Below are 19,240 nucleotides of genomic sequence, written 5' to 3' on the forward strand. Positions count from 1 at the left end.
TCGACCACCTGCTTGCTTGGATACGCTGTCGGTTGACGTCCTTCAAGGCCGCCTTGCGCTCATCCCATCATCACCTCGCCTACTCTTCTTCGCCTTTCGTCCATCCAATTCCAGGATCGATTTGAAAATTGAGTGTCAAATTCGTTTCCGCTGACCCATTGCCGAACAAAATTAAAACGCTTCGTTAGCTGCTAACCATCTCTCTTCAGGATCAGGACCGAGCCTTTTCGGGTGATTATCGATCCGGTTTCCCTCCCGGTTCTGGTCCTTCGGGCCTTTCGTTCGTGGTGGTGGTGGTAGTTCATTCACGTAGTAAAATACCCGTTTTTACGCGCAACGGCAAGCTCTCAAGCATTTGCTTCGACCTGATCTTGATGTGTTTTGTTGTCGCTGATGGGTTTCCCTTCCCCGTCCTGTTCCATCTGTCAGACGCACGCAGCGGAACGGAAAGTTTGCATCATTTTCCACACATCGTTTTACCTTAATCTCACCGTGACATCTCGCTCTTGCTTGAGCAGTTCACCCGTTGCATTGTCTCGTTTTGGCGTAGCGTATCCAGAAACAACACAAACTTCCGACTCGTCTGACAGACGACAGACTGACAGTCAGGATCCTAGGATGACAGCAGAGAGAAAATTAGGGAAAAAGTGCGTGCCCCGAGTAGTGGCCTGCTTTCTGTTTGTTTGTAACCAGAAACCAGAGAACCGAGAGAAATTGTCAATAAAATGGATTTTGATTATGAAATTGTGTGTGAAAAGGTAGCAGCGCAACACCACCAACCATTTTTCCGAAAACTCCTCCCCATTAGCTATGCTCGCTGGCAGCAGATTGGCCGTTCAGCTGTGACGGAGACTTGACTGACGGCTGACTGCATGGATGGCACAGCGAGGGAGAGAGAGAACCGAGACTGGCACGCCCCTTTTCACGGTATCGCTTGCATGCACACCAACATGCGTTTCGTTGTATAGGTGCGTCAGGGTGGACGCAAAATCGTACGGATTCGGTTTCTGTTGCGTTGGTATTGGTGCAAGGGCAGGCTTGAGCAATCGCGGCGCGAGAGAGCGCATCGCGTGCTTCCACAGATGATCGCCGCAGTGTCCGATGAACGGAGGAATAGCCCAAACGCGAAATTTTCTTGCTGCAGCTGCTGGTGTTGTCATCGTCGCCGCCGCCGTTTGGTCGTAGTAGGCCGTCGATTTCAATGTTTTTCGCGCAAAGCCGAGGATTTTTTTGTGTTTCGTCAATTTGAAATTGTAAGGAAGTGATTGATTTGTGCAAGCGCGAGCCCCTCGGTGACTACTTGTCATAGCTGTCATCGCGGTTGACAGCTAATTGTCGGCAGAAACGTCATATTTTGCTCTGACCGGGGGTCAAAACCCGTTCCCAAGACAACGTTCGTGCGTATCATCCGAGTTCAGTTGTATGTGTGCGTGGGAGTCATTGATGCAAAAGCAATCCTTTTTTTCGTCCAAGGACATCGGAAATGTGTACGACCCTTTCCGGTTCGTGGTTCAGTGATTAAACGGGCGTGAAAGTGTTCATCCATGGATTTGCTCCGGGTAATAAACAGTCAATGTGCGGGATTAACTCCGAAATCAAACTTAACAGTGTAAAATGTGTGTCTAAATGCGTCAATGCGTGAATCACAAAAGTAAACCAAATACCTCAAGTAGCAGAAACATCATAGCAATCGACGTGAAGTTCTAGAAAGAATACAAAATCAGATGTTTCTATTTAGGATGAGTGCCTTACAGGACCAAAAGCAGGAATGCTGAAATCGCAGCCAAACCTATAGTACAAAACTATATCGAAACACTATTTTAAAAAATCAAATCGTTAAACGTGAACAAAACCGTTCGATAACGGAAGAAACCTCAGGAACGTCACATTCGACACACCCTAGTGGATAATTTGAATCATAGTAGGCTTCGCTCGGAAAATCAAGTTGGATTCGACAGGCGAAGAATTTAGCAGCACTGATTTGCTGCACAGATTCGGCAACAAATCGTTGCCTTTCGTAGGCCATCCACCGCCTACTCAGTTTTATCAGTCTCCGCTGACGTTACTTCAGCCGCCGGCCATCCCGTCTTCACCGCCGCAATCCAAGCAGTCGGACGATACGCGAAAGGCCGCCGAAGCCGCCGCCATCAAGATGGAATCAGGTAGGTGAAATACGACCCCGAGTCGACATTCCGCGCCGGACCCCGAAAAAAGAGAGCGTCCGACGCAAACTCCGGTAGCCTAATTTTGATCTGCCCAAAACGTCAGCTCCATGACGACGGTCAACCAGAACCGACAGGAATGTTGTCTGACACCCTTCGACGGGACCCGACATCCCTACAGAAAAAAGAAAACGCGCCGGGATCGAACCCCGGTATAATCCATTTTGCTCGGCGTGGCTCATCGCCCACGAAGACGATGATCGCCCGGTTCGGTCATGGATTGCTTTGTTTGAGCTTCTTGGCTTTGGGCAAATATTGGTTTCTTTCCGAGTTTTCTATACGATCCGTCTCTTTGACGACGACGGCTACCGACTGACGAAGACGCGGTCGCGGCCTGTCTATGATGAGTTCTTGATCGTTTTCTATTCTGACGTGCGTGGTCGGGTGGGTCGTTGTTTGATTGAGCGTTCTTTGCGTCTCTCCTTTTGTGTTTGTTTGTTGTTTTCGGTGCTACTGGATTTTCGGGACAAGTTTCGGCTAACTGAACTTAGTTGGGCTTTGAAACTCACTACTTTATTTGTACAGTAACCCCACAGCTACGGATCAAATATGAGTTAGTTTTAAAAACAATAGGCATATGATTGAAAATCATAGTGAAGCTGTATGAGATAGAATAGGGTCCTAAAGCCCTGTTCCCATTACAGTACCAAACGCTTAAGTTTAGGCCAGTAACACATGTTTACTCAATGTTTAAGTGTTGTTCGTTGGTTTGATTCCAATAATATCATTTTTAATGTTTTTTGAGATTGTGTCACACCCCTTGCTTTAAATTCAAATTTTGGGTGTATTTTGTTTTCCGTGTCCCTTCCGAAATGTCAGATAGGAACAACCCCAGTGTTAGTACTTTTTAAAAAGTGTAACCACAGTGGAAATTCGTCGGCGAAGTGAACGTCAAACATGATCAAAAGTGTCAAGCTCTTGGACCAATTGTTAACATTATAGTTTAAATGAGATAGAGCCGTTATTTGAGCGGGAAAATTTGCCAAAGTATTAGCAAGGACACGCTCTGTCGAGTTATTTGATAAAAACAAGATTTCATCAACAATTTTAGGACTCTATTACCTTGCTGGTACTGCAGAATATAGTTGTTTTCATGAATATACCTCAAATTTTATTGGTTTTAGCGAAAAATTGTCCCTCCCACAGATATGGATCAGTGAGAAAGGTTTTGGAATGGCCATAGGTCGGGTAGACTAATAAAACATGTGTGTGTTCTAGGAATTACAACGGGAAGGTAAAATTTATTTTCTCTAATCTTAAGTTTAAGCGCCACATGCGTGTAACCATAGCAACATGCTTAAATTCAAATATCCTTGGCATGTTGCGTTCAACGTCGTTATCTCCTACAAAAAGATGACCCTTAATATGATCCACATTATGAATCAAAACACTACAACTGCAATTCTCGTATATTTTAGGATAACGCTCTAAAAGCCAATGGTAACGACGTGTGTAACTCGTTGTTTCTGAGTATATATACATATATGAATGGATTTACACGTTTTGTACCAATGTTTTGATGAAGAGAAGATCATCCTCTATCTCTCAGTTGTGATGGGTAAGATATAATGAGATTTTGGCAATTCAAAGCACTGGGAACAGTATATCCAGCTTTTTACGCTAGCTATAAAACTGATGGGGGTGGTTCGACTTTGACGTTCCTTGCCCACAGATTTTATAGTATGATCCAAGCAAGCTGTAATTTGAAATTGTTGATTGGACTGTCAAAATTGTTCACTCTCTGTTTTGCATGTCCAAATTCTAAAATCATTCATTGCATTCTAAAATCAATTCTAAAATAATTATCGCTTTCTCTAAGTAATATTATTTCTTCTACACTATTTTAGGCACCTGAGAATCGTAGAACTACTCAAGCTTGTAGAAAGTACTATGGATAACCAATAACCTAGCCATAGAGCTAAATAATTAAACGTTCATCAAAATCGTCCATGGAAGTCCAAGGAATAAAGGCTAAATATATTTATTCCATCAAACGTTGAATCGAGTTTGAAAATTAGTATGTTTGGTTCTTGCGCCATACATTGCATTGCTATGTGGTTTGCACATCCATTTCTAACTTGTCCCACAGCTAGTTCGAACACTTCTTTAATGTTCAAAAAGTAAATATGTGTGGGTGAGGGGATATTAAATATGCGTAGCGGGAGGATGGTGTGGCTTAAATTTGATACTCATTTGAAGCATGAACTTAACGTTTAAACCGGCATGAAAAACACAAGCTACGTTTTAAAGTCAAAGCCAAAAAAAGTGGTATGCCCACGACGCCTTGTTTTGGATTAGTAGGTGGTCCTCCAAACTCTTCCGTGATTCTCTCGGAAAATCTTCTTGTTGACGACCACTTTTTTTATATATGAAAATACCCGCTGCCGTTGACCGTTTTTCGTTAATCTAGAAAGAAGAATATAATAGAAAATAGTTCAAATAAAATAAAAAACTTGAAAATATTCTAGGTTTCCATATCCTAGTAACGACAATGAGAATTTTTGACGTTTCATGTCAATAAAACATATTTCCTTTACCCAAAGCATACTTTGAACTAGCCATAAAAATTATAGTATATGCAAGAAACGTCAATAAGGGGTGATTCAAAAATTATGGCATGCTAGCGTAAAAAGCTGGATTGTCTGGTCCGTTGGATATGACTGTTGTAAAGCTCCCAAAAACGAGCATTTGCCCAAAATTTCACGTGGTGAATGCCGCCAGACAGCAAAATAATAGTGACTTTTGTGACTAGGGAAATCAAAGTATTATTGCTTTTGGTCTTATTTCGAGAGCAGGTTCCTGTTAATTTTCATATGAGCTTGTAAATCGAATCGACTCAAAAACATCGATTCAAATCGGTGAATCGATTTGACACATCGAATTTGAATCGATTCAGTAACCTCGATGTTCTGGTCAAACTCGCCCAACGCTACTGCCAACCCGCCAATCAAAGTCATGCTAAGATTGCCTCGAATTTGTACAAACTACAGATTTCTAAAAGCACTGCTTTGCCGATGGTTTTCATATTTTTCTGCCGAACAAAGCGTTAAGTTCATATTTCGTCTCTTGACTTTTTTTATTGTTTTTGTTAAATGTATGTCTATTTTATACGTAATTTAGACATCATTATGTGCGCAATCTGCCTGTTGGTGTATTTTAATGAAACAAATCAACAATTCTACTTAAATAGAATTTTCAATGATTTTTTCAATCGTTGATGAATTTTTGTTAATTTTAGCAGAATCTATCCAGCTTTTTACGCTAGCCATGCTATAAAATCTTTGACAGAAGCTGACTATCACCACTGAACTGAAACTCAAAAATAAATCCTTAGTAACCCATGACTCACTGAAAAAAAATTCGTTGCTATTCTGTCAATCAAACTAAGTTCTCTGGTAGTATTTTTGCCTGGCGCTTTTGTTGGAATTTCGACCTGAATTCTTGAAATTATTAACACAAAAAAACCTAAAATGAATTCCTAAATGAAATTTAGGAGAAATTCCTGGCAGGATTTGCGACGAATTGTTCAAATATTTTTTGGTTGGAATTGGGTCCTAAAATTTTTAATGAAATCTTGTTGTTATTTAATAACACGAAAAGCATGTTATTGTTACTACTTTAGCAATTTTTCCCGCTCAAATAATGGCTATAACATGTTTAAACTTTAATTTAAAAATTTGGTTTATAAATGAACCTTGACACTTTTGATCATATTTGACGTTCGCTTAGTCGACAAAAACACCACAGGGGTTTTAGTTCGACCACTGGGGTTGTTCCTATCTGACATTTCGTAAGGGACACGGAAAACAAAATACACCCAAAATTTGAGTTTAAGCCAAAGGATGTGACAAAATCTAAAAAAATGTTTTTTGGGCTTAAACCAACGGAAAACATTAGAAAATTGAGTAAACATGTGTTTTTGGCCTAAACTTAAGCGTTTGGCACTAAAATTGGGACAGAGCTTTAGGACCCTATTCCTGTGAAATTACTGACTCATATTTTGAAGCAAAGCTATTCATAATTACAAATTAGATGGTTTAACAATAAATCATACAAAAGCTTGCCGATTTGGATTTCATTTCTTTATTTATGAGAAAAGCTAATCATTTTCAAGCTATATTAAGGCTGAGGAACCCGTCATTCGTTCTGGCAGCCGTCAACATTTGTAGTTTGCAATTTCCAAATAATGAAACTCAGTTCTCTTATATGACATTGATTCGAACAAGTATCACTATGCGCTTATATTTAGAATGTATACTGATATTTTTTCAGCTTCGTAAGTGCAACACCAACTGATTTTCATTACTACGGAATCGATAGATGAATATGCATCAATCATCAATGATATTCTGACAAAATTTTAAGCACGATTTAAGCCTAAATTTGAACAAATTTGGTCCGCAAAAGGCAAATTAGGTCATCATTGTAGAATGATGACCTAATTCGCCTTAAATTCGTCCTTTTAGCGGACCATATCTGTTCAAATTTAGGCTTAAATCGTGTCTAAACTACTGTCAGAATAATCATCTTCTAGATCCCCAATAAAACAGTTTCATACATTCTAACAGAACTTTCTACAAAATATTCAACAGGAATTCCTTCTTGTCTTGACACTTTTAATTTGAGAATCTACTCCGCATTTTATTCACACCACACAAAAAAGTGACGTTAGTGACTATTTGTTGCAAATAGTAACTTTTAAATGACCAGGTAGCAACTTGTGGCCAAGTGACTATCAACACTGTATAGGTTTAAACGTGTTATAAGAAATTGCCTTAGGGACCATGCACAAATTACGTCACGCTCCAGGGGGGAAGGGGTCAGACATAGCGTGACAAGCCTTCCAAAAATTTTGGAGCTAAATACAAAAAGCGTGACAAAGGGGGGAATGGGTTAAAAAAAAGTCTAAATTTAGCGTGACATAATTTGTGTACCATCTACCATCCCTTATCTTTGATTCATAACTGGTCGGCGTTCAGAGAAACTGGACTGCCTGATGCATTTTGGTGTTCAGGACTCCTTCAATTCAGATTTTTGCGATGATATTTTGATACAGATATATCCCATTATTACAGCAAGTAATGCAAATAGTTTGATATCCAGAATACTCGGGATACAGACTTTCAACAAACCATGTAATTTACGTCTTTTGGGATGCACATAAAAGAAGCGAGCCAAATGACGTAAATTTGTGTCAAATGTTAACCACGTTAGTTTTTAGTGTGGGAATTGTCGATCACAACGCATCTTCAATGACACGTTTTTTTGTCGTTCCATCACTTACATCATGTGCCTTTAAGTCATAACCTGAATTACGTCGTCAGTCATTTTTATTTTTTTAAGAGTGTATATTTTCCCGAGACAATTAATAAAACACTTGGTTCAGTCTAACTGAACACCGACCAATCAGTTTCTATCTATATAATCAGTAATATGATTTACAATCAAACTTCAAGGCCTACTGTACAGAGTTGAATAACTATGGCGCGACTTCTACTTAAGGCTTAGTAGCCCGTAATTCGTTTTGGCAGCAATGATGACTTTGCTGCTTGGGAGCTGTCCATTAATTATGTAAGGGTTTATGGGGGGAGGGGGGGTTTGACATTTCTTACGCGCCATACAATTTATTTTTAATTTTCATTCAAAAAATCTTACCATGGGGGGAGGGGGGTTAAAAATACCCGAAAATTGTCTTACGTAATTAATGGATCGCCCCTTGCAATTTCAATATGATAAAACTCAGTCTTGATAATTAATATTGACTTGAAAATGTATTACTGTACGCGCTGACATGCATAAAGTATGCTGATACTTCTTCAGCTGTGTCAGTGCAAAACCAACTGATTTTCTTTGATTCGAAATCGTGAAATGAATTAGCAACAATCATCAACGACGCGTACAAATTTCAATGACGGCCTACTTCGCCTTAAGCCTGATTTGCTACTGAAAAGGAATCGCTAAAGAAATTTCTCGTCGATTCCTTGCAGAAATTTTCTACAGCGACTCCCATTTGAACTGACAGTTCTTTTCAACTGCGTACTGCGATCAGAAAAATGCGCATTCTTGAGCGATTCCTTGCAGGAATTTCCCATGCATCAAGATAGGCAGAGAAATAACTTGTCAGCAGCGAATCAGGCTTTAACAAAAAAAGTTAGAAATTTGGTTTGCGTTTAGTTATGACAGAAAACGAAAGGCAGTATGTTCTTGACAATAGCTTATTTCTTCTCAAAGGATCATTTTGATAGAGGTTTTGAGATCGTAGTGTTTCTGACAACTTTTTGGGGATGGCGTAGCGCACCAGTATGTCTTGGTGTCAACACCTAACTGTTCTGATTGTTATGATGCTCGAAACAATAGACTACACACTTACGCATACCTACTAAAAATACGCTGTGTTCTTGGAATCGATTGCGTGAGGATCAGAAACCACAAAGTGAATAATTTGTAGTGTAAATGTGTGATTGTGCGGTATTTGCCAGAAAACCATTCACCAGAATGTACCATTCGCCAGAATGAAACATCTCCCTATTTTGGCAATTCTTTTTATTCAGATAAATCAAATTGAAAACTGTAGAAGGAATAACGGAGTTAGAGCGTTATCAAATTTTGTGTCTCCAGTTAATTTAGTGAGCTAGCTTCGAACATCCGTTTTGGGTATTTTTGTTTTAGTATTCTAATTCTTAGAACAGATGCAAATAACTTCCTTACGGGTCAAATTATCGACTTCTTGGGCATTCAATGATCAACATCAACATTTGTAACTTTGTAAATGTAAATTAAACAGACAGCGCTCAATCTGGTGGAACGTCGAACTAGGAAGAAGAAAAACATACAATAGAATAACAAATTCCTTTCACTTAAAGCTGCTCCCTTTGTATGAAATGTACAGTAATTTCTCGATTTTATCACGGACCCAATTATTTTTTTGGCGTGATATAGCGAAGCGTGATAAAATAAAAATGTATCTTTCTCCTATATGATTGTCATCAAAATTTGAGATTTATGTTGCAGTAATAAAGCGAATGAAATGAAAAGCATGTAGGCGATGGGTCAAATAGATATATGTTGATTGTTAAGGGTCATTTTTCAATGTAAAATGTATGAATTTCATACTATTATTGAGGTGTGATAAAATAGAACAGAAAACCTTGCTTAAATCGAGAGTTATATATTAAAACGTTATTAAAACGAGCAGTGATGTATCATTCAGCATTACGGATAATAAACTATGTTTTTTAACACTAGTTGTACAGAAAATATAGATTTCACAAGAGATTTTCCCTTCTTTTTATCATGAGCTGTTCTTTGAAGTTTTATTGCTTTTTAGAGCCTAATTATTTAGATAGATGTTGCAACTATTTGGGTCAGCTATTGCTACGATTATTTTTGTTGAAAGTTGGTCCATTTGCGTTAAATTACTTAATAGAGTACAAATGTTCATAAACCAATTGACTTGAACCTTACAAAGGTATAAACATTTAATGCTCCAAGAGAGCAGATTTATGATTTGATTTATTTGTGCCAATACATGTTTGTGCATTTTATTGCTTTCCGATCCCAGACATCAATTTGTCAAAGGGGTCGATTCAGTATAAAGGCGCCCTGTGGGAGTTGGAATCATAGACCAAAATTTAGCTATGAAGACAGAAACTGTCCAACTGTCGATTAAAAGTAAACAACCTTAGCAAAACACAATCATTTGCGGGGTTGACACTGTTGTATAAGTAAATACTTTTTCATATACCGTAATCCGGGGTAACATTGATCAGTTTTTAGGATATTTCTTAAATATTTAATTCAAAAATGCAAATGTTCTGAGTTTTATATTTTTTAAACAAGTACTGCCACCCATAGCTCGTGACTACATATTGTATTTTGTTTTTTGAAAGATTTAAGCATGTTTACACAAATGTTTTATGTGATTTTTTCATTTAGCTGATATGGGGTAACATTGATCATCCATGTAAACAACGTTCGGTAATATTGAAAATGTCGTTACTTACTTAAATCATGGCCCCTGAAGCCGAATATGATGTCCAAACGCTTACATCTCATTTACTTTTTGAGTTAATTTAAAATTAAAAACACCTCAAACTGCGAAATACGCCTTAAGGTAGGCAATTTCCTAAGGGAATTTTACATTCTTAACAATAATTCGTTAATGTTGCCTAATTGAACATACTTATAAAAGTTTTGACCGCGGAATCGTTTTGGGCGATGCCATTTTTAGTGAGAACCGCATTTTCCTTGCTCATATCGCTTGCAGAACCTATGTGAGACATAAATCTTCGGTAGTGTCATCCTTAACCATTGAAATCATTGTTTCGCAAACTTGACAAATTTACGCATAAAGTCAACGCAATTTTTGCAAAAATCTCAATTTTTAATAGCTCATTAATATAAGAAAGAGAAGCAACATTCATGCTTTGGAAATGTTTCATCAATAAATGATGATATCAACTTTTTACGAGATGAGTCATTCCAATCAATGTTACCCCGCTGATCAATGATACCCCGGATTACGGTACCGATATTTTGGTGACTAATATCACTAAAAACCGATTGTGCTACTCTTATCATTGAATGTCATTTCAGCGTTACCCGAATGATACTTTCCCCCTAAATCTATTTCATCGGATAACCAGAAATTTGTATGGATCGTGGTTTTTGACTGGAATCACCCCTCTCACTCATAAATGACAATGTAGTTTATAGACGGCTCCAAAAGTGAGGCAGGGTTAGAGAACAATCTTCAGTGACAGAGTGGTGAACTAGGAAGATAGATGAAGAAATGAATAAAAATGTTTAGGTAGGTGAAACTTTAAAGAACCGCTCATAAAAAAATGATGCATCTCAGTTAAACCGTTTACCAGCTATGAATGTATAAAGTTATGAACATTCTGAGTGCCGAAAAGTGTTCAGGGAACTGACATTCGTAGGACTGAAGTTCAGGGAAACGACATTCGGGATATGTACGAAAAAATCTGTACAATATAATATTCCTATAAAGGTTCTATCCCGTTAGGCTGAATGTCGTTAGGCCGAAGGCCATTAGGCCGAAAGTGTCGTTAGGCTGAAAGGATTATTAGGCTGAAAATGACCGTTAGACTAGGTCAGGATAATTATCATTACCTAGAAGCCGCCTGATGAATTTTCCGGTCGAATAGTTGTTAGATCAGGATAATTGGCATTACCTAGAAGCTCGCAATATCCGCTGTGAGATATAACTAGAAAGAATAGCCTTTGATGAAAAGAAAGAAAAACACTGATGAATGTGTTAGCCTTTTGACATAGCAGTAAACGATTCAATGTTATTTCGACCTTATGACCCTTTCGGTCTAACGAGAGTGTAGGCTCCTATAAAGAACTGCTCGAGGTTTAAGAAAGGCAATATTCTCGAAGTTGAAAATATCTACATGTTTATAGGGTGAAACAGCTTAGGCAAGGCAAGTCTTGAATATTTTATTGTTGCAGTATGCCGGAATTTAATCAGTATGGCGGCACTATGTGTAGAAACAATTTTTTTTTACAATTTCTCATCGTAATAGGCTGTTTTTTTCACGCCAGTCTGTCATGGAACGGCTTACTTTCCTGCAATTATGCAGTGTCGTAAGAATCATTATGCAACTGATTACAGAACGATGATTTTTACAGCACTTGTCGTAATTATCCAACTATCGTTGGATAAATGTACGACGCATGCTGCAAAAATTATCATTCTGCAACTTGTTGTAAAATCGAGGCTGCAGGTCAAAAACGTGTTCGGATTTCGTTTTATAGATTTTATCACCAAGTATGTACTAACACCTTAAAATTTCCAATACGACCATTGAATTTTAGTTTGTGGGACGCTTATACGTTCATTCTTCTAACTGAACAAATCGCAGTTTCATGTATCTTACAGTTTTTTTTATTAAAAAACATGAAATGTAATTCCTACAAAATATCAAAATTGTTGACATGCACAGAAACAGGACAGATATGCCTCCACCGACAGATGAATGATTTGATAGCACTCTAAGGTTTTTTTTTTGCAATCTTTGAAGATCAAAGTATCGTTCGTTTGTTGAAGGTCGTAAAATTAGGCTAAGTGCTGAGCCAGCTGAAAGATTTTTAATGCTTCATATGCTTTATCAATGAGCTTCTCACACAAAGCAGTAAGTTTTTCTTTTTTTAGGGAAATTCGCCAATCGTTGAACTTTAAAAATGCTACTCTAATGGACTGTCCAACAATAGTCGAATTAATGTGCAGGTAATTGGTAATGTGATGGTTGATTCAAAAATTAAAATAGTTATTATATTGCTCGGTTTGTGCAGACTGTTATGGCCACCTTGATTGAGCCGTAAGTTTAAAAATTTGGTCAAAGCATTTTGTGTTTTTTTAGGATGGGATTCGTTTCTCGCAATTCCGTTTTGTCAGAAATTATTCAGATTTATGAAAATTTTGTCGCAGAGTTTTCGTTTTTTTTGTGTTAATTGTTGAGATACGTTTATGGATTCTTTGTACAGCAGTATAGTTGCATTACTATAAAACCAGTATCCATATCAAATTACCTTCATTGTCATATTAATTTGATAATACTCCTGAAAAAAAATAAGGGTCGCTTTAAACCAGAAACTATTGCAACCGTTGAGCTTTGTGAAAAGTAATAACAAAACCTAATTAATTTCCTGTGGCTAATATCAAATCATAATAAAATTGAATGAATCTAGACGGTAGGGTACAGAATCACTTGGACACTTCCATGATTCACTTTGGCATGGGAGTTTTTCTCGACCGAATTATCTGAAACTTCGCAATAAGAAGAGCATTGTAGCTTTCAAAAAAAAAAAGTGAATCAAAAGTGCCATGAATAGGATCCGGCTCCCTACTGGCTATGTTACTTGGGTGTCGATCTTAAATTTAGAAATTTATAAACAAATCTTTTAAATCAACAGATGAGGCAAATGTAGGAAGGACTACACAAAAATAATAAATGATATAGCTACAGTCAACTCTCCATAAATCGATATTAGGGGGTATCGAGTTAGGAAGGAATCGAGTTACAGAACACAAAACCAGTGCAACTCCTATCCAAGGGACCATCGAGTTGGCCATGAAAACCAACTTTTACTTTGGTTCTCTAACTCGATATCGAGATACGGAATATTGAGTTACTGAGAGTTGACTGTAATATATTATCATCGGATCGTTTTCCATGGCACAATTCTGCCGATTTGTATTAATTCATTGCTCAAAGATTACTACTGCACGTTGTTTAATTATCGCAGAGTGACAATAAAATGTGCCTACGGTGATAACCAACAGAGCAAATATATATAAATTCGTGGCAAATGAGTCACAATGGGTTCCATTCCGGCAACCGAAAAGTACACAGCCATCAAAATTTGTGTACAACGTTTCGGAAATTAGCACGAATTGAACTGTAAATAGTTCTGATTGTAAACTTGTGATCCGCATCTAAGAAACCGACAGTTTCGATTTCGAAAATTATCAGTTCACACTCAAACATTAATTTTGACCTGCCCACAAGCAGTACAATTAACCACCAGTTTTCCCTGAAGTGCAGATTATTGCAAAAACAAATGAAATTATTCTCATCTTCTTTCAAATGTGCACTTTCCTATCGAACACCCTTTCCAAAACCCGGCCTACTGCTCGGCCTAATCCAAAGCCTACTTAGAGCGCACTTTATCGCTCCTTCTGCCCTCTCCTCCCAAATCCGTACTCAGAAAATAATATCGTAATTATCGATTATCGATAATTATATTTTATTGCTTTAAATTTCGTTCGGTCGGCCGCCGAAAATCTGAAGTACCGAACAAATCGGTACAAGTACATTTTTTTTCGGTACGCCGGCATTCATGACCATTCTCTAGATCCGATTGGGTAAATGTTCTTTCGAGTTCTAATCCTTCCCCGGCTCGATCCGGTAAAAAATAATGCGAAACCTTCAGAGACAAGAGGTCTCCGACAATAACAGCCGAGAAAATAACCGAGGATTATGTATGATTTAATATTTTCCTCGTCCTCCTTCTTGTTCGCCCAGTTCCCAAACACCCCGATCTGAAATCTATCCCTTTTCTACTCTGAAGAGTTATTAGCAGATAACAAAAGGAGTTATATCTGTACACGGCTCATAGGAGCCTGTTGCTCTGTCCATGAACAGAATGAGAAGAAAATCGAAGAACCCAATGGCTCTACGTCAGATTATAGGAAAGTGATCCTCTCCAGAGTGCGCATTCTTTGGGTTCCCATTCTGAGACCTCCCCGAGCAACAAACAACCGCAAGAAAATTGCTTTCCATTCTTCGCCTGTGTGGGCTTGAGGGCAAGGCTTCTGGTTTTGGCTACATGTTCGTCTCTCCATCGCCATCTATCAGGTTTTGTTCCTTGGAATTAAAGTACGAGAACCCGTCGGCGGTGATGGTGATGACAGATGCCACTCGACAAATATGACGATTATGTTGGGATTTTTTTTCTATCTTCCACATTCTCAAGACTAAGGATGGGATCGGATTGAAGATCCGATTTACCTGCAAAACCAAGGTGTTGACATTGCAAGCCTCGGAGGCACAGTCGTGATGTTGCAATCACATCGGAGGAGTAGGCCATGCTTTCAATCGATTCATTTTTTGCTTGAACAAAAAACGGACTACTGCGATTGAGCTTTGAGATTCAAGGGAAGACCAGCCAGTAGAACGCGTGGTTATCAACTCGCCGTCATCTACCCCATCACAAGCAGCGCCTACTTGGAGTTGGAAATGTGGAAAACGAGCAGCTTCTATCGGGCCGTTATCAGCGGAGATTGATCTGCTCTCTTGACGGATTAAAGGCACCCACTCACCGTTGTAGTTGTTGGCTGTGATGACGAGGGGATACGACAAGTGGTTTTTCCATCGACGACGTCCAGAGAATTCGAGGTTTATCGTGTTGAGTGCTCTTTTCATTTGTATCAGCTTTATTGCCGGATAATGTTGGACAAATTGTGCTGGAAGAGGGTAGATGATTTGATTAGTGAGAAATGAGTGCTTGGATGGCTTCAATTGCACAAACGTATAGATGGATTAATTTGTTTGAGGGATTATCTGAAGAGACGAGAGGAGAAGAATCAAAATAGTTGCTGAGCATTTGAAGCCTAATCACGAGTTTACGGCTCGAAGTTCAAAACTTAATTGTGAATTTATGTCATATACTGGGTACCCCTGTTGGTTTGAGTACTTTTAAGCAAAGTATGCTGTTTCGCTCAAGAAAGTAAAGACATTTGTTGACTGAATTAGTCCTGAAACTTCCTGCAAAGTTCTATTTAAGGCCCAAGTAAAAATCGAGCAAATGTGAATACCGGGTACCCCCGTTGGTTTGACCACATTTAATCTGAACACTTTTTATTCTGTACCCCGCTAATTTGCACATCGTTCAGATTAAAAATGGTTCAAACGTCATTTAGCTCATGGAACGGACTGAAGTGAGATGGAACGCTGTGGAACGCAACGCAGAGTCAAAATAAAACAGTGAAAGAGGTGACCAGAAACACGTTTCTAGGGTGACTAGATGTTCAAATTAAAAATGAACCCCGATGGTTTGCATGAGCTACCGTTCAAATTAGCGGGGGTGCACGGTACTAGAAAAGCAGTTTTTTCTTTCAAAATCGTCAAATTGTAAAAAGTAAAAACACACTGCTTTTTCATTCCCCAAATAAAACGGCTGTGTGTTTTATTTTCTTCGATTTATCGATTTGAAACGAGAAAACTGCTTTTGCAGTCTTGACATTTGCACTATTTTTGCTTGGGCTCAAAAATGACTTTTCTTCTGAACAGCGTATTGCGATCAAAGAAATGTGATTTTCTTGACCATTTCCACGCATCGAGGTAGGCGATTACTTTTCTTGTCAACAGCAAACCAGGCTTTCATTTGTGCACTTTTTAATTTGCAACTCGGAAATTTTCGACCCCTCCTCTCCCGTCCGTAACGCTTCAATTCCTCTTGAATTTCACCTTATCCCCTTTGGATTGTTCTGGAAATCAGATGGATTATTTCAGATATCTCTCAAAGTTTTTTCTGAAAACCCCAGTATTCGTGAAGATATCGCTCTGAGACAATTTTATAGCACCCTTCCGGTATTATTTTTAGGATTCTTCTAGATATCCCTCTGTGATTCCACTGAACATATTTTTGGGATTCTTGCAGGAAGCCCTCTGTGATTTTTGCGTGTACCTAATCGGGATTTCTTTTAAAATCCTGAATATTAAATTCTAAGAATCTTTTTTTGGAAATATAACGATAGTTTCTAACGAAAATCCTGATGCAATTCTACCTAATATTTTTAAAGGATTCTTGCTTAGATTTTTTTGGGCTCTAATAGAAATTTTTCTGGAATTCCTCCGAACTCTGAGTTTCTTCCGAATTTTTTTCTAATATTATTCCGGTTATACTCCTGGGATTCTTACAAGAACGCCTCAGGATTCTAACGAAAATCATCTAAGATGCTTTGGAATACTTTCGGATATCTTTCGAAAATCCTTCTGGAATTCTTCTAAAATGCCTCTGTACTTTTTTTCGTCAATATCCTTATAATACTTCTTGGACTTTTCCGAAAATCCTGTTGGAATTCTTCCAGATATCTTTAGATGAATCTTTCGGGAAACCTTATGGTATTCTGTCGAAAATCTTTCTAAGGATCCTCTGAATACTTTCTACAAGATTTTTATCGAAAATTCTTTCACAAGTCCTTCCGGAATTACTTCTAGGATGCTTCTGGGCATTCCTCCTGGGATTTTCAAAAAATCTCCGTGTGATTATTCTAACGAGTATCTCCCTAGGATTCTTCCGAAAAATTTTCTGGATTTCTTCCTGAAATTTTGCTGAAAGGTTTCAAAATATCTTCAAAAATTTCTTCCGGATTCGGGAATTATTCCAGTTCTTCCGTATATCAGAAGATTTATCCGTGTGGTAGCTAGAGTCGGTGAATTGAACCGGAAGTTCAAGCCCTTACATCTGTTAGCTGGCGGGTCGGAAGGACCTGCCTTAGGGGTGAGGCTCTTAGGGTCGGCACGCTGGAGCTGGTCAAGAACCCAAGTAAAACTCACTTTCTTTGGCTTTAAGCGTTATATTTTTTCCAACTTACTGCTGTGTGTAGTGTCTGGGTGTGGAGTGTGGAACGTTGCGGCCGGCCGGAAGTGGAGCACGTGAGGGTTGTCCTGGGGGTTGCTGGGCTGAATTCGGGTGGGCCTGATAGATAACGGGTTTCTTGGGCGTGCGGAACGCTCTCCGAGCTCACGGATGCCCACGAATGGTGGCTGGGCGATGGCTGCGGAGGGGATGTCGGTATCCTGGAGCGTCTACCAAACGTCCTGGGTCTCTGGGATGACTTCTAGAGCCACTTGGATGCTCTTGGTAGCTTGTGGTCTACACCAGGCGGAAATGGCCTATAATAATGGGTCCTGATTCGGGTATAGTTGTCGAACAAACTTTAACTTCAACGGTTAATTTGAGTATGGGTATACGGTTAACTCTGCGAACTGGTTGTCTCGAGGTTCTAAATTGAATAGGCTTTGCTCTTGGCTCAATTCGACCCAGATGCCTGTCCCTTTTCCCTCTATCCCTTTCATCCTTTATTTTTCTCTTTTCGACGTGGACTTAACTGTGGCAACCCTTTTTCCCCTTTTTGGCTCAATCTTATGTGTGTTGTCTTAGACTTGTTCAGTGTGCGGTGATAGTGTGATTTTGTTCTTATATATGATAATATTCTGAAAATTTACTAACATTTAACAAACAGAAAAATAACAACTAACACAATATAATATTAACTCTACTAACAAATACTAACCAATTGACAAACTTATTCTTAACAAATAACTTACAAAGTTAGCGTATCTCAACGGTAACACATCAATCGTAGAATGAGCGCTAGCCCTCACGGCTATACTAATCGCCATTGTAGTATCCGGAAGCACCATCTCACTTTACTATTGGCCGATTTCACCATCAGTCGAAGACATGTGTTGGGTACAAATCAACACATCCGTTTGCCACAAAATCCTTCACTAAACTGACTCTTTTCACGCGACAAACTGTCAAGTCACTTTCGCGCTTGTTCTTCTTCGAGCTGTCACTTGTACACGTTCAAAAGATTCATGCGAGATAATGACTGTATTATAATGAACCAAACACGCTAAGACAAATGTTACACGCTCAAATAAATGTAAGAAGTAATAATGAGTATTGTTCGATTATTCATTTAACCGACTCTAGCTACCATATCACCCAGATATCATTCAAGGAAGTTTTCCTGGGATTCTACCGTGAATCGTTCTGGTATTCTTCTGAAAATATCATTGGGATTCCTTCTAGGACTTTTCCTAATATCTTTCTGGAATTCTTCTGGAAAATTCTGTGGGAATTTCTTTGGGATTGTAGAAGGGTTTTCGGGAGAATCCTAGGATAATTTGCGCAAGAATCACAAAGAGATTACTGAATGAATTTAGGAGGGATTTCTGCAAGAACTAATTCAGGATTTCCGTAAAAATCTGAAAGAGTTTAAGAGATTTTATGGAGGAATTAAACCTTGATTTTTGAATGTATTTCACAGTGTAATCTAAAATAATCCCTTTAAGATTTTTAGGAAATTCCCATGGTTTTTGGGAGAATTAACTAAGACACACAGAATTCTTTAAAATTGTTCGGAATTCCAGAGAATGCCCAGAAGTTACCCAGAATTTCTGGATAAAATCCTGTGGGATTTTTGTAAGAAACCCTGAAAGGTTTCTGGAAAAATCTTCAAAGGATATTCAGAAGAATCCCAGATCTTTTTAAAGAATTCCATCCTTCATGAAAGTAATCATAGAAACATTGTCGGTAGAATTCTTCACACTTAAACAGACTCTATGAGTTCGGTAATTGAAATCACCGAAACAGATCGGTGATTCAAAAAATTACAGACGTTTCGGTATATTTCGGCTTGATTACTGAAATCTGTGAAAAAATTACTGAATATCGGTGAATTGTTAAAAGATTAACGA

At 38.6% G+C, this 19,240-nt stretch overlaps 1 protein-coding gene across 2 annotated transcripts in view; it reads left to right on the top strand.

Annotated features, from left to right (window-relative positions):
* Positions 1-1,095: 1,095 nt before the first annotated feature.
* LOC110674838 (paired box protein Pax-1) overlaps positions 1,096-19,240 on the top strand; it is a 228,182-nt gene continuing 210,037 nt past the window's right edge. For both annotated transcript variants that reach the window (XM_021839331.1, XM_021839332.1), the window contains exon 1: positions 1,096-2,162. In XM_021839331.1, coding sequence (XP_021695023.1) covers positions 2,153-2,162 — 10 coding nt within the window. In that variant the 5' untranslated portion in view covers positions 1,096-2,152. The remainder of the gene's footprint in view (positions 2,163-19,240) is intronic.

The sequence above is a fragment of the Aedes aegypti genome, chromosome 1 (assembly GCF_002204515.2).
Source record: "Aedes aegypti strain LVP_AGWG chromosome 1, AaegL5.0 Primary Assembly, whole genome shotgun sequence".
Taxonomy (NCBI): Eukaryota; Metazoa; Arthropoda; class Insecta; order Diptera; family Culicidae; genus Aedes; species Aedes aegypti.